We start from the raw sequence: 17,178 nt of genomic DNA, 5'->3' as shown, positions 1-17,178 counted from the left end.
GAACAGGGAAGGATGGACAAATGAATGGTCAGACCCCCTGTACATCATTACAAACAAACGGCTAGATTACGAGTTTTGTGTTATGAGTGAAAAAGCAGCATTATGGCTCTTTTTCACTACCGCTGCTATTACGAGTCTTGTAGGTATAGCTGTACCGCACACTTTTTTGGCCGTCACGCAACGTAAGTACCGCACTTTAAAAAAACTATGGGACTTCCATAGCGCCGATATTATGAGTTTGCCTGTCCGGACAAAAGGTGAGCGGTACAGCCCATAACTACAAGATCCGTCAGTAGTTATGGGTTTTATGCTACAAAGCTGTAACATAAAACTCATAACTAAAGTGCTACAAAGTACACTAACACCCATAAACTACCTATTAACCCCTAAACCGAGGCCCTTCCGCATCGCAAACACTAAAATAAAATTATTAACCCCTAATCTGCTGCTCCGGAACATCCCCGCCACTATAATAAGCATATTAACCCCTAAACCGCCGCACTCCTGCATAGTAAACACTAGTTAAATATTATTAACCCCCTAATCTGCTGCCCCCAATGTCGCTACCACTATACTAAATTTTTTAACCCCTAAACCTCTGGCCTCCCACATCACTAACACTAAATAAATATATTAACCCCTAACCCTAAGTCTAAGCCTTACCCAAACACCCCTAACTTTATTAATTAATTAAAATAAATCTAAATAAAACCTACTATTATTACCTAAATAATACCTATTTAAGACTAAATACTTACCTGTAAAATAAACCCTAAGCTAGCTACAATATAACTAATAGTTAGATTGCATCTAGCTGACTAGCTTATGTTTTATTTTTCTTTCACAGCTAAGTTTGTATTTATTTTAACTAGGTAGAATAGTTAGTAAATAGTTATTAACTAGCTACCTAGTTTAAATAAATACAAATTTACCTGTAAAATAAAACCTAACCTAAGTTAAACTAACACCTAACATTACACTAAAATTAAATAAATTACATTAATTAAATACAATTAACAAAATTTAAAAAACCCCCACTAAATTACACAAAATAAAAAAGAAATGATCAAATATTTAAACTAATTAATTAACTAATGTAATAGCCCTATCAAAATTAAAAAGCCCCCCAAAATAAAAAAAACCCTAGCCCACACTAAACTGACAATAGCCCTTAAAAGGGCCTTTTGTGGGGCATTGCCCCAAATAAATCAGCTCTCTTACCTGTAAAAAAAATACAAACAACCCCCAACAGTAAAACCGACCACCCACACAACCAACCCCCCCATAAAAAAACCTACCTAAAAAACCTAAGCTCCTCATTGCCCTGAAAAGGGCATTTGGATGGGCATTGCCCTTAAAAGGGCATTTAGCTCTTTTACATTGCCCAAAGTCCCTAATCTAAAAATAAAACCCACCCAATAATCCATTAAAAAAAACTAACACTAACCCCCGAAGATCCACTTACGGTTTTTGAAGACCGGACATCCATCCTCAACGAAACCGGGAGAAGTCTTCATCCAAGCGGAAAGAAGTCCTAAACGAAGCCGGGTGAAGTCTTCATTCAAGCGGCAAGAAGTTGTCCTCCAGGCGGGCAGAAGTCTTCATCCAGACGGCATCTTCTATCTTCATCCTTCTGACACGGAGCGGCTCCATCTTCAAGACATCCGGCGCGGAGCATCCTCTTCTATCAATTCCTCTTGAAGAATGAAGGTTCCTTTAAATGATGTCATCCAAGATGGCGTCCCTTGAATTCTGATTGGCTGATAGAATTCTATCAGCCAATCTGAATTAAAGGGTAAAAAATCCTATTGGCTGATGCAATCAGCCAATAGGATTGATCTTCAATCCTATTGGCTGATCCAATCAGCCAATAGGATTGAGCTTGAATTCTATTGGCTGATTGGAACAGCCAATAGAATGCAAGCTCAATTCTATTGGCTGATTGCATCAGCCAATAGGATCTTTTCCCCTTTAATTCCGATTGACTGATAGAATTCTATCAGCCGATCGGAATTCAAGAGACGCCATCTTGGATGACGTCATTTAAAGGAACCTTCATTCTTCAAGAGGATTCGAAAGAAGAGGATGCTCCATGCCAGATGTCTTGAAGATGGAGCCGCTCCGCGTCGGAAGGATGAAGATAGAAGATGCCGTCTGGATGAAGACTTTTGCCCGCCTGGAGGATTACTTCTTGCCGCTTGGATGAAGACTTCTCCCGGCTTCGTTGAGAACTTCTGCCCGCCTGGATGAAGACTTCTCCCGGCTTGATGAGGAAGGATGTCCGGTCTTTAAAAACTGTAAGTGGATCTTCCAGGGTTAGTGTTAGGTTTTATTAAGGGTTTATTGGGTGGGTTTTATTTTTAGATTTGGGGTTTGGGCAAGGAAAAAGAGCTAAATTCCCTTTTAAGGGCAATGCCCATCCAAATGCCATTTTCAGGGCAATGGGGAGCTTAGGTTTTTAGGTTTGGTTGTGTGGGTGGTGGGTTTTACTGTAGGGGGGTTGTTTGTATTTTTTTTACAGGTAAAAGAACTGATTTCTTTGGGGCAATGCCCCGCAAAAGGCTCTTTTAAGGGCTATTGGCAGTTTAGTTTAGGCTAGGGTTTTTTTTATTTTGGGGGGCTTTTTTTTCATAGGGCGATTAGATTAGGTGTAATTAGTTTAAATATTTGATCATTTCTGTTTTATTTTGTGTAATTTAGTGTTTATTTTTTTGTAATTTAGCTAATTGTATTTAATGTAATCTATTTAATTTTAGTGTAATGTTAGGTGTTAGTGTAAGACAGGTTAGGTTTTATTTTACAGGTAACTTTATATTTATTTTAACTAGGTAGCTAGTAAATAGTTAATAACTATTTACTAACTAGTCTAGCTAGTTAAAATAAATACAAACTTACCTGTGAAATAAAAATAAAACCTAAGCTAGATACAATATAACTATTAGTTATATTGTAGCTAGCTTATGTTTTATTTTACAGGTAAGTATTTAGTTTTAAATAGGAATTATTTAGTTATAAATAGGAGGTTTTATTTAGATTTATTTTAATTATATTAAAGTTAGGGGTGTTAGGGTTAGACTTAGGTTTAGGGGTTAATATATTTATTTAGTGTTAGTAATGTGGGAGGCCAGAGGTTTAGGGGTTAATAACTTTAGTATAGTAGCGGTGGCGGCATTGGGGCAGCAGATTAGGGGTTAATAAATTTATGTAGGTGGCGGCGACGACATTGGGGGCGGCAGATTAGGGGTTAATAAGTGTAGGTAGGTGACGGCGATGTTGGGGCGGCAGATTAGGGATTAATAAGTGTAATGTAGGTGTCGGCGATGTCGGGGCGGCAGATTAAGGGTGTTTAGACTCAGGGTTTAAAAATAAATTTTCTTTCCCCATAGGAATCAATGGGGCTGCGTTACGGAGCTTTACGCTCCTTTATTGCAGGTGTTAGACTTTTTTTTAGGCGACTCTCTCCATTGATGTCTATGGGGAAATCGTGCACGGGAACGTAAAACCAGCTCAAAGCAGCGCTGGTATTTGTGTGCGGTATGGAGCTCAACGCTGCCATATTGCCTGCTAACGCCGGGTTTTTGCAAACCTGTAATAGCAGCGCTATTAAAGGTGAGCGGTGGAAATAACTTGCAAGTTATTACAGAGCCACTCATAACGCAAAACTCGTAATCTGTCCGAAAGTAGCTTATTAACCAATAACCAAATGATGCAACAAATAAACAATTATTATGTCAAGCAACACTTAGTTTTTCATCTGTTTCGTCCAATAATGTATTTGGCTGTTCATGTGCAGGACGACTCAACCAATATCCATATGCACACCTCTATAAATGCGTATTTACCTTAGAGTTACCTGCTTCATTTTCAGGTCTTGTTATTTTGAAATTATATGGGATAGATTAGAAATGTCTAGTGATCCTCTGTGGCTTATTACAAAATGGTTCACATCAATTACTCTGCTTTCTATAGATCTGGGGTACAGTCTGTATGCAGTGCGCTTCCTGTCACCTGACATTACACGTTCATGGAGGGTAAGTAATACCCTAGCAACAAGGGAGACAAATCTCCTTTGGGTTTTATAACTGCTCATGATAGGGAAATAAAGGTGCAATAGGAAAACAATGTACTGTGTTAGATATTTTTTTATTGCACTATTACTTGCATAAAACTATCTATGGCGTTGATCATAACATTTTACAATTAGTGACATGTCAATGGCTGCCAATTAGCCATTTTCAATGTTGACGTGATTATTTTTTATCGGTTACATGTTTTTATTATTGTTTCAGCAATAAATGACCATATAACATGTATAGTACACAAAAGTAAAAAGATGATAAAAAAAAGAGGGTGCCTAATAGTGAAATATATCTTGGCGGTCTCGAAACCCAAAAAGAGTATTACAATATACTCACAAACAATCTTGCACTTGATATTGCAAAACAAGCAGGCTAAACCATCAGAGCCGCCCAACTGACTCACACTCCGGTATCCACGCTAGCAGAAAGGCAACACAAGAGGCGTAAAACTCGAAGTGGTTCACTGGTAAAAAGCTAAGCACTGGGGTCTCTTATATTCACCAACCAAACAAACACTTGCTGGTGTTAAAGAGAGGATTGATACTTCCACCCCCAGTGAATATCGCTCAAAGAGTATAATTTAAAACAATAGATTTTAATAAAATTCACAATGCATTTCTCAGTATAAAAAGTGTTTCTTATGGTGATAATATGTATATATTAAAAATTAACTTAAATACCTTTTGGTGTTGGCGTGTTCACATGTCCATTGCGCATGTCACTATCAGAACGCTCCTGATTGGTCCACAATAGGATCAGTGTCTGAAGTCTCACATTGGTGCAAGTTAGATTGACAACAAGTCTGAACAATTAGAGACAAACTAATTGTATAGGTAAAAGGAATAGATCCGGGGGGACTTCCGGGCAGCGGCCATGATCGGTCGCACCTCTGCAAGCTGCTCCAGCTTTCTACTCTAATCTTAATAATATCGCTATCTATAGGAAGCATCTACAACAGAAGTTGATATGAAAGTATCCTACAAATGATAAGCTACCTAATGAGACTACTCTTAACAAGATCGCTGCTAGCTTCAGAGCCCGGAGCTACTTCTACATTGTGGCCTCTAACATCAGCCACGTGAATTAGCCCCGGCAGGACGCTGTTTGGCTCTTGTCGTTAGGCAGCACAGTAAGTGCAAGTATAACATAGACCAAGTTGACAGCTACCTACATACGCTTTCTGAAGATTCAATATGGAGGGCTTGTTCTTGCTAAATGATATTAAAGCTCTGCTAGCGGAGCACTTTCACAAAATGGAGGAACACCTAATCACAATCCTACATCCGTACCCAGAGATAAGTGAACTAAATCCCGCTCCCGCTATACGAGATGAGGATCCAGTAGCAGAGGATTGCTCCTCTGTGGGAGAGAGCGGGTCTCTTCTATCTCTACCACCCGAATCAGCTAAACGAACAGACGCAACTACAGCAGCTCCCAGAGTGTGCGTTTCCGACCCTTGCTCCCAGCGTACCATATGGAACCCAGTTACGGCAAAGGCAACAGCTACCTAGTGTCCAGGAGGAACCCAGCCTGAGTATATCTATGGAACTCGATGCCCCTACATGCCGCCGCTACACTTTGCGCCATTATGCCTCTGGACGCAGCATGGGACACATATTACATGTTCCGCACAAGATCTACATTAATAGTGGAGCCGGGACCAACGGTTATCCCTTCTCACTCTTTGACTCACACAAACTGCACCGCAAGAGAAGGGCTGGGACCATAGGGGACCTGATGACCCGCAGGAGGAGCTGTACCCTTAGATTCCCATTGATTCACATAATAGGTGTTGGTTGAAGGGCTAGAATTGTTGACGGTGGAGCGGCACTTACAGGATCCTAAGGTTACGCTCATAAACTTTTTCTTTGTGACTTATTGCTCCATTTGTATAACCACCATAGACTTGCCTTATGAAGCCCCCAGGCTGATCATCTTTTGTAACTGCAAGTTGTAATTTATTATTATAGTTAAGTGTGCACACTCAGGGTTTTAAGCGTGTTTGTGATTTCCCTACTTTGTCGACTATAATGCGTGCATAAACTCTGATACACAGGTCATACTTACCGTATTGTAAACCGTGTTTTTTTATAGAGAACCTATTAATATTGTGTGCATAAACTCTGATACACAGGACATACTTACCGTATCTATGTAGATGGATTGTTAGCAGTGAGATGCAACATGTCACAGTGCTAGCTTCTTGTAAACCGTGTTTTTTTTTTTATAGAGTACCTATTAATAATGCGTGCATAAACTCTGATACACAGGACATACTTACTATATCTGTGTAGATGGATTGTTAGCAGTGAGATGCAACATGTCACAGTGCTAGTTTTTTATAAACCCCTTGTACCTATTAATGATGCATGTACTATGGCTCCTATAACTAACAGAACACTTCCCTTGGGTAAATAGCAGGTTTGTATTTTCACCGGTATGCTTTCTCTTAAAGGCACTCCTGGAACAACTATTTACTATGTTACTCTCTAGCATAAGAGCTTAATGTGGGGCTTCATTTATTTCTTTTTTTTATTTATTTTTTTACTTATCTTATATTCATGTTGTTTCTGTATTCATGTATATGGCATATGTTGATTGTTACCTATTTCACATTCATAGGCTCTCTTAGGCACATTGGCTAAATGATGTGCTTACCAGTTTGTTTGTTATTGAGTGCATCAACTAATCGTCTTCGCTTAATCCTCTAATGCATTTAGTCTTTTGTTGGCGAGCGGGCTATTTGTGGCCAAAAATAATATTTATTGTCTTTCTAAAGTGAAGGCTGAGGTGATTGGAGTGGCTGGGCTGTCTGCGGCCGGGACGGTCTGGTATACTCCCTCTCACAGTCCCTAAATGCTTACAGCTTCTACAGGCAAATGCTCACAAGTTTCATATGGCCCAATTGTCTGCCAGATAAGTATATCAAACAATCAATAGTATCTACACCCATATTAACACACTGACACATAGTGTAAGTCTAATTACTCTTATTTGCTGACTCTTTGTCCAATATATAAGAGTCCCACTAATTTAATTTAAAATGAAATGATTGAAGTACTAGCTCTGCAAGCTATAAACTTCCAGGAGTGCCCTAATGCCCATATCTGGAAATGATAGTACATAGAAATAGATATCAAGCTATTTAGATATACCATATATTACCAGTATACCATTTAGTGGGAATCCGTAAAGGCAATAACATTGTCCTCCTATAGTTACTAGGTAGCTGTAGGCGCTTATATCACCTTTTTCACCCTTTTCATCTAAAGCAACAGTTCACTACATGTACTCTAAGAAATAAAAACTAAAATGGAAGTTCAACATTTGGGATCCAAGAGTGGTCTCTTCCAACTAGAGGGTTCCTCCTGTAACTTTGCACTCTATATGTTAATAGGAGGTCCAAGAGTGGCTTCAAAGATCAACTAGGAGGTATACAGTTACGATAGGCAAGCATTATATCTATACCCCCATTATATGTTGTCATTATTATATACTGTTTACTCTTGTATGTTTATTACCAGTTAATCTATATGTTTTCTTTTTGATGACATGACATGCTTGTAAGCCTTTCATTGAACTTCAATAAAAATATAATAATAAAAAAAAAAAAAAAAGGAATAGATCCAGGCTTATCCAAAGTAAACAAACTATATTTTATTTAACAAAAGCAAAAATCAACACAATGGACATGTGTGTAAACCAGCTCGGTCTTACGCGTTTCGGCTTACAAGCATGCCGTAATCATAGACCATACATACAAACTAACACCTGCGGCTTAAATGCCCAGGTAATTACACACTCCCACTTGTTTTTACTCAAAACTCCTCCTACAGACAAAGTTACCTATACAATACAATTTGTTAAAATTTTAAGGAAAATAGTTATAGATGAATTTACTATTATAACTTATATGCAGTCTTTTTCTATACATTATTAGCATTGACTCTTAGATAAAATATCAATTAAATATATTTATTATTATCACATTATAACCATATGTATAAATTAGGGGAGTATATATTAGACTTCATTGCACATTTCATCAATACAGTTATAGAGAGCGAAAATAAATCACCTTACAGAATTTGCAGCAAGGGAGTCACTCTTAAAATTTTAGTTTAGAATGAATACACATTATTCATAGTTATTAGGGGACCCGAAACGGACCGTTACAGTGACACCTTTCATAGGCATTTGCCTATGAAGGACTGGTATACCTATTCACAGTTATATTCTTAAAGTGAATGTAAATTTTGATGCTAAAGTGCCCGGTTTTTAAAACTTTGATTAAAAACAGGGGCACTTTAATTCATCAAAATTTTCATTTCACTCCTGCTGTGAAAAAAAACTTACCTTTTAATCTTCACAGCAGCTCCAGCTTCCTACACCCGTTTCAAAGCCTCTTCCTGGGTCTAAAATGAGGCATCTGGCTTCCTCCAATCACAGCAGTGAATCAGACACTGAATCCCCCGGGGGGGAAGCTGTGATTGGAGGATGACCTATCAATCATTTCTGACATCAGAAACGGCTTGTGAGACCGGAGGAAGTTGGAGCTGCTGTGAAGTTTAAAAGGTAGGTTTTTTGTGACAACACGAGTGAAATGTAAATTTGATGAATTAAAATGCCTCTGTTTTTAATCAAAGTTTTAAAAACCGGGCACTTTAGCATCAAAATATACATTCACTTTAAGTATTTTAAACTATATTTTAACTAGAACCAGCAATTTATAATATCATGTTCAGCGGGGTGAGTCACGAAAAGTTTTGCAAATTTTTTTTCTAGTATTGTACATCCACTGAAGCCGTGAATTATTTTTGAGTGACTTAGTCTTATTATGACACCAATTGTCGAAACAAATTGCTGCTGTATATTCCTGAGCTGGAAAAAGAATATACTAATTGTACACCATATTAAAATTAGCTATGTGTTAATTCTTACAGGTAAACACGGATCGTGAAAAAATGGATCATGTAAAAATAACTTATGCAAACGATCAGTTCACTGAAATATAGGTGTTAAACGATAAATAAGGAGGTAGAAGAATTTACTATTGATCACATAGGGATGTTCATGTATTAAAACAAATGATCCATGAGTGCAGTTGAGCGCAATGTACAGACAAGCACACCCATTAAAAAAAAACACTACATTGGTACATTCAGATCAAATAATCTATGCCACATAACAATGGCTGATAGTTAAACATATATATCTAACATTACAACAAGAGATTGATTAAAAAAAAAAAAAGCATAAAATATGCATATAAAGTAAAAAGTAAAAAATACAAGTTACTCTAATGAGAAGTTAAACATATATATCAACTAAATATTGTATAAAACCAGGGAAGACATGTTCAGTCCTCATAAGGAGGTATTTAGACCAAACATATATGTTAAGACTTAATATATAATAATAATTTATCCTGTGTTGTGAGTCAGCTGGATGGCTCTGATGGTTCAGCCTGCTTTTTTTTGCACTATTGAGTACAAGATTGTTTGTGAGTATATTGTAATACTCTTTTTGAGACCGCCAAGACATATTTCACTATAGTTTGTTGATGTTACTTAAAGGGACAGTCAACACCAGAATTTTTATTGTTTTAAAAGATAGATAATCCCTTTATTAACCATTCCCTAGTTTTGCATAACCAACACAGTTATAATAATACACATTTTACCTCTGTGATTATCTTGTATCTAAACTGCCCCCTTATTTCAGTTATTTTGACAGACTTGCATTTTAGCCAATCAGTGCTGGCTCCTAGGTAACTCCACGTGTGTGAGCACAGTGTTATCTATATGACACACATGAACTAACACCCTCTAGTGGTGAAAAACTGTTAAAATGCATTCAGCAAAGAGGCTGCCTTCAAGGTCTAAGAAATTAGCATATGAACCTCCTAGGTTTAACTTTCAACTAAGAATACAAAGAGAACAAAGCAAAATTGGTGATAAAAGTAAATTGGAAAATTGTTTAAAATTAAATGCCCTATCTGAATCACGAAAGTTTATTTTGGACTAGACTGTCCCTTTAAAGAATGCATTTTTTATTCTTTAATTTTTCTACCTTTTTTAAGTGTGTACACATTTTTTTTATATATCATTAATTTTTAACTTATTTGGAACAGGTCTTTTTTATGTGTGGAATCTTATTTATTTAAATATAGAAAATATTCTCAACATAATAAACCAATATGATAAATTATATTAACATCCTGATTAGACTTAGTTGTTTATTATATTAATATCATGATTAGACTTATTTGTTTATTATATTAATATCATGAATAGACTTATTTGTTTATTATATTAATATCATGATTAGACGTATTTGTTTATTATATTAATATCATGATTAGACTTATTTGTTTATTATATTAATATCATGATTAGACTTATTTGTTTATAATTGCTTTGTTGCTCTATCCCTTTTTGTTAGTTTGTATCTATACTTAACATGTGTCAGGCTTGTTTTTCTGATTGCTTTCCTTATCCTCAATATTTACAAATTTACGGGGCCATTTGTCACTTATTTAAAAGCTCAAAGGACTTTGATAAACCCCTGGCAAATTATTGCCAAGTACAACAAAACGTACCAAATGTAACATTTGGTTTGTGCATGAGAAAAACTACTGGATAACTTTAGGAAGCAACATCTAATAACAATTAGCCAAACTGATAAATCAATAAACATGCATGCCCATTTAAACGATAACAGCACTCCAGAGCCGAGTTTAAATATGTGTTTAAAGGATATAAAAGTTCAAAACCTTTTAATAATTAGGGATGGGAGAATGTTTTACAACACTCGAATAATTAAACAAATTTTTACAACTTTGTTTGTTCCTTAATTTTGAATGTTAGTACAACATTTGTTTTATGAATAGTATTTCTAATACTATCTTTAAATGTAATATTCTAATAATTCGATTCGAATTATGCAACATTCTAATTAGAAACATTTGAATCGCTATCGCCTAGATTTAGAGTTTTGCGGCCAAAGGGGTGCGTTAGCTACGCGTCTTTTTTTTCTAGCGCTGCTTCTAAACAACGCTGGTATTTAGAGTTCTCTGAAGGGCTGCGTTAGGCTCCAAAAAGGGAACGTACAGGCATATTTACCACCACTTCAACTCTCAATACCAGCGTTGCTTACGGTAGTGGCTAGCTGGAAAAGCGCGCTCGTGCACGATTCCCCCATAGGAAACAATGGGACAGTTTGGGCTGAAAAACACCTGCAAAAAAGCAGCGTTCAGCTCCTAACCCAGCCCCATTGTTTACTATGGTGAAACACTTTCTAAGTCTGCACCTAACACCCTAACATGAACCCCGAGTCTAAACACCCCTAACCTTACACTTATTAACCCCTAATCTGCCGTCCCCGCTATCGCTAATTATTAAAAGGTTTTGAACTTTTATATCCTTTAAACACATATAACCCCTAAACCGCCGTACTCCCGCCTTGCAAACCCTATAATAAATAGTATTAACACCTAATCTGCCCCCCCCAACGTCGCCGCCACCTAACTTCAAGTATTAACCCCTAATCTGCCGACCGGACCTCGCCGCTACTATAATAAATGTATTAATACCTAAAGCTAAGTCTAACCCTAACCCTAACACCCCCCTAAGTTAAATATAATTTTAATCTAACAAAATAAATTAAATCTTATTAACTAAAGTATTCCTATTTAAAGCTAAATACTTACCTGTAAAATAAACCCTGTTCCGATCAGCCAATAGAATGCGAGATCAATCCGATTGGCTGATTGGATCAGCCAATCCGATTGAACTTGAATCTGATTCAATCAGCCAATCAGATTTTTCCTACCTTAATTCCGATTGGCTGATAGAATCCTATCAGCCAATCGGAATTCGAGGGACGCCATCTTGGATAACGTCACTTAAAGGAACCTTCATTCGGCGAGTAGGCGTCGGTGAAGAAGGATGGATCCTCGTCGGCTGGAAGAAGATGGCTCCGCTCCGGATGGATGAAGATAGAAGATGCCGCTTGGATGAAGATGTCTGCCGGTCCGGATGTCCTCTTCTGCCCGGATAGGATGAAGACTTCTGCCGCTCCGGATGTCCTCTTTTGGTCTATCGGTGCCCGGCTGGGTGAACACGACTCAAGGTAGGGAGATCTTCAGGGGGGTAGTGTTAGGTTTATTTAAGGGGGGTTTGGGTTAGAGTAGGGGTATGTGGGTGGTGGGTTTTAATGTTGGGGGGGTGGTATTGTGGGGTTTTTTTACAGGCAAAAGAGCTGATTACTTTGGGGCATGCCCCGCAAAAAGCCCTTTTAAGGGGGGGTAATAGAGCTGTTAACTTTTTTAATTTAGATTAGGGTAGGGAAATTTTTTTATTTTGGGGGGCTTTGTTATTTTATTAGGGGGCTTAGAGTAGGTGTAATTAGCCTAATATTCCTGTAATCTTTTTTTATTTTTTGTAATTTACTGTTTGTTTTTTTTATAATTTAGTTTAGTTTATTTAATTGTATTTAATTGTAGGTACTTGTAGTTAATTTATTTAATTAATTTATTGATAGTGTAGTGTTAGGTTTAATTGTAACTTAGGTTAGGATTTATTTTACAGGTAATTTTGTAATTATTTTAACTAGGTAGCTATTAAATAGTTAATAACTATTTAATAGCTATTGTACCTAGTTAAAATAAATACAAAGTTGCCTGTAAAATAAATATAAATCATAAAATAGCTACAATATAATTATTTGTTATATTGTAGCTATATTAGGGTTTATTTTACAGGTAAGTATTTAGCTTTAAATAGGAATACTTTAGTTAATAAGATTTAATTTATTTTGTTAGATTAAAATTATATTTAACTTAGGGTGGTGTTAGGGTTAGACTTAGCTTTAGGTGTTAATACATTTATTATAGTAGCGGCGAGGTCCGGTCGGCAGATTAGGAGTTAATACTTGAAGTTAGGTGGCGACGTTGGGGGGGCAGATTAGGTGTTAATACTATAGAGTTTGCGAGGTGGGAGTGCGGCGGTTTAGGGGTTATATGTATTTAAAGGATATAAAAGTTCAAAACCTTTTAATAATTAGGGATGGGAGAATGTTTTACAACACTCGAATAATTAAACAAATTTTTACAACTTTGTTTGTTCCTTAATTTTTTTTATTTTTTTTTTTAAATAGTTTTTATTGAGGGACCAACAAATACAAATGCAAAATTCTGTTTGCTCAATATAACAGAAATCAGAAGTTGATACAGAGATGCGCAATAACTTACATTGGATTGTACATGGCAAAGTCAGGTTAATACATACATAACGGTTGGAGAGCAAACACCAAACTTCCCCCTTTTTTTACCTCAGGAATGGCTGCGGCCGCTTTTGGACCCCAATGCACTTAAAGTATCAATCAGAGGGTTTTTGAAAGAAATATACCACTTTTGGGCCTATGCTAAACATAGTCCTTCACACAACTGCTAGGACCTTGGGTAGGTCCAGAAAACTGGAATAAAATGAAGGTGTACACAACTATTAAGGAGATAAGGACTAATAACATTTGATGTGAAGATAGCTCGCCTACTGCTAGGGATACACCAAAAAGGGGAAGCACAAGAACCGTGGACAATACATTAGAGTTCATGACTAATAATACTGTTATATCCGCTGTAGTGCCAGTGAAGCAGGAATCATGGGGCCTGTAGTAGTTTTAAGTTTCAGACTTTCAATACGTTTTACTTACATCTAAATCAATTAGCGCCAGCCACAATCTCTGCTACCCTAACGGTTGTTTTGTGCTTTCATGTAGGCAGTTATATTGCAATCATGCGATCAAACCGGACCATGAACATTCAAACACATACAAGGAGGCACAGTAGGTCCTTCTGTGTTAGGGCCCGGAGAGCCTTCTTTACACTAATATGTGGACAAACTACAATGATGGCTCTACGGGTAGGGCAGAGGCTACAAAACTCTGCCAACAAATTAAATGTGGAGGATAAGTAGTTTTATCCCTAACCACATAGTGGGGGGGGGAGAAGGGAGAGGAGGAGGAGGAGGGGGGGCGAGTGAAAACTAGTAATGTCCCCTTTATTGAACCTAGTACCTAGTCAAACCTATATTTTCTGCATATGCTCTCATTAACAAGTAACATACAACCTATATATATTAGTGGTGAGAGTGAAAAATTGTCTAAACATCATTACAAATACGCTTATCCTGGATGGGGTTAACATAAACTTTGAAGAGGCTCCATTCCTGTCAGCGACACTTTGCTTTACACACAGTTCTACATTTCAATTCCACTACATTAGACAGGTAATGTAATATGGCATATAAACACTTATACATATACATTGTTCACTTTTATATGGCTGAGTGTTGCATAGTGTAAAATTATTCCTAAGAAAGCACTCTGAGGGTTCAGAACCACTATGACAATGCCTCACTGACAGAAAAATACATTATACTTAGCCTAAAAGGTATCTAGGAATATTGTAATTATCATAAACCTTGATATATTAAAAGAACTAGACGCTTGTATATCAAAGACATTTCCACTAAGCCAGTTGCTGGTTATTGTCTATTTACCCTTGTGATCCCCTGAGTGCTTTACCCCTAGACTGGCACACCTATCGTCTTGTCTAGTAGAATTTGCACCCCTGCTACAATGATATCTCACTATTTTTGCTTGCAAGGTCTATGTTACAAAAATGTGGCTTGGGTAATAGCAGACCATGCGTTCTCATGAATGTAAAGACACCTTACGTCTTGCAGTCAGTGTGATAAGAGATAATACCAACAGGGCACACTAGGCAATGCTCAGTTTATCTTAACACTGGATAAAACTATTTACATATAGCGGTTGTGTTTCTGTGTTTTAGGATGAGGTGAATAGCTGCCAGGTCTGCAATGTTATGGAAACTGTAATCCCAAGGGTAATTGCTTAAGAAGTGTTTCCTTGTCCTGTTGTCTGAGGTAGAGGCTACAACGCCAAAGCAGTCCCAGGGCTCCATAGGAAGATATGTGTAACAGTCAGTGCCCCAGCATCAGCTTGCTGTACTATTTTAGTCACCAGGCATCAGCGATAATAATCTCAATGTCCTGTAAGCTTAGATCCCCACCGACTAGTGGGCTAACTTGCGTGGGATGGTAGGTCCAGGGTAAGGACCATGCGGGGTGTGTAGAAAAGTGGGCTTTCCAAATAGCAGAGGGATGTGTCAGGAGATATATAGAAGCCCGAGGCAATCCTCAGATGGGAATCCGGCAATATGCCTTCATTAATACTCCGTAGTAAGGAGGAAACCTCTGGGTAGGAGGCACATAGCAGTATCATCTCACCCAGTGCCAATAACACTGCTCAGCCATACACAATTCCAGCCCGTAGAGGCAGCTCACCCCACTTGCATGCGGGCAAACCCATCATCCTTCAAACAGGGCCAGACTGTCCGGGTGACCTCAGGAGGGCACCGGCTCTTAGACCGGAGCATTCGGAAGCTTTGGCAGTGTTCCCAGCCGGGTACATACAGGCCTCTTGAGTCTGCAAAGGGGGAACGGAGTGCCCGGCCAGGGATCTGCAAGCGCTGCGATACCTTGTGGTTCCAGTACCGCTCCGTGTTCCACAACAGGGGTAGCGCTGCATAATCGCGCTGCTTGAATTTTGGCCGTAAAAGCGTCAAGCCTGTCACAGAGTTTCCTCCCATGTTCCTCCAACAGACCTTTAATACTGGTATACAGGTCTTGGGCTTCCATGCCAGGTAGCAGCACATCCGTCTCCAAGATGGAGGGTCAGCATGTGGCGGGGAGCTGCACTACAGTTCTTCAGCTCAGAAATGCTTAATTAGCCACCAAGTCTTTATCCACATGTCTCAGGGTTCTTCCAGTGTTATTGCCCCTCAGGCACTAGTAAAGTAGAGGGAATATAACTATTATACATTCCATGTTATAAAGTTTAGGTCAGGAGCTCCAGCTCTGTGCGTCTTACAACTTTGGCGCTTAACTCCGCCCCACTTTGTTCCTTAATTTTGAATGTTAGTACAACATTTGTTTCATGAATAGTATTTCTAATACTATCTTTAAATGCAATATTCTAATAATTTGATTTGAATTATGCAACATTCTAATTAGAAACATTTGAATCACTATCGCCTAGATTTAGAGTTTTGCGGCCAAAGGGGTGCGTTAGCTACGCGTCTTTTTTTTCTAGCGCTGCTTCTAAACAACGCTGGTATTTAGAGTTCTCTGAAGGGCTGCGTTAGGCTCCAAAAAGGGAGCGTACAGGCATATTTACCGCCACTTCAACTATCAATACCAGCGTTGCTTACGGTAGCGGCTAGCTGGAAAAACGTGCTCGTGCACGATTCCCCCATAGGAAACAATGGGGCAGTTTGGGCTGAAAAAAAACCTAACACCTGCAAAAAAGCAGCGTTCAGCTCCTAACGCAGCCCCATTGTTTACTATGGTGAAACATTTTCTAAGTCTGCACCTAACACCCTAACATGAACCCCGAGTCTAAACACCCCTAACCTTACACTTATTTACCCCTAATCTGCCGCCCCCGCTATCGCTGACACCTGCATTATATTATTAACCCCTTATCTGCCGAACGGACCTCGCCGCTACTCTAATAAATGTAGTAACCCCTAAAGCTAAGTCTAACCCTAACCCTAACACCCCCCCCTAAGTTAAATATAATTTTAATCTAACGAAATAAATTAAATCTTATTAACTAAAGTATTCCTATTTAAAGCTAAATACTTACCTGTAAAATAAACCCTAATATAGCCACAATATAACGAATAATTATATTGTAGCTATTTTAGGATTTATATTTATTTTACAGGCAACTTTGTATTTATTTTAACTAGGTACAATAGCTATTAAATAGTTATTAACTATTTAATAGCTACCTAGTTAAAATAATTACAAAATTACCTGTAAAATAAATCCTAACCTAAGTTACAATTAAATAAATATAAATCCTAAAAGAGCTACAATATAATTATTCGTTATATTGTAGCTATATTAGGGTTTATTTTACAGGTAAGTATTTAGCTTTAAACAGGAATACTTTAGTTAATAAGATTTAATTTATTTTGTTAGATTAAAATTATATTTAATTTAGGGGG

General features: G+C 37.7%; 1 protein-coding gene across 1 annotated transcript in view; it reads left to right on the top strand.

Annotated features, from left to right (window-relative positions):
- Positions 1-17,178, top strand: part of TEPP (testis, prostate and placenta expressed) — a 46,826-nt gene that overhangs the window by 14,177 nt on the left and 15,471 nt on the right. The window contains exon 5 of the mRNA XM_053719516.1: positions 3,970-4,031. Coding sequence (XP_053575491.1) covers positions 3,970-4,031 — 62 coding nt within the window. The remainder of the gene's footprint in view (positions 1-3,969; positions 4,032-17,178) is intronic.

This window comes from Bombina bombina, chromosome 1, assembly GCF_027579735.1.
Source record: "Bombina bombina isolate aBomBom1 chromosome 1, aBomBom1.pri, whole genome shotgun sequence".
Classification (NCBI taxonomy): domain Eukaryota; kingdom Metazoa; phylum Chordata; class Amphibia; order Anura; family Bombinatoridae; genus Bombina; species Bombina bombina.
This window is presented reverse-complemented; position numbering and strand designations above follow the sequence as displayed.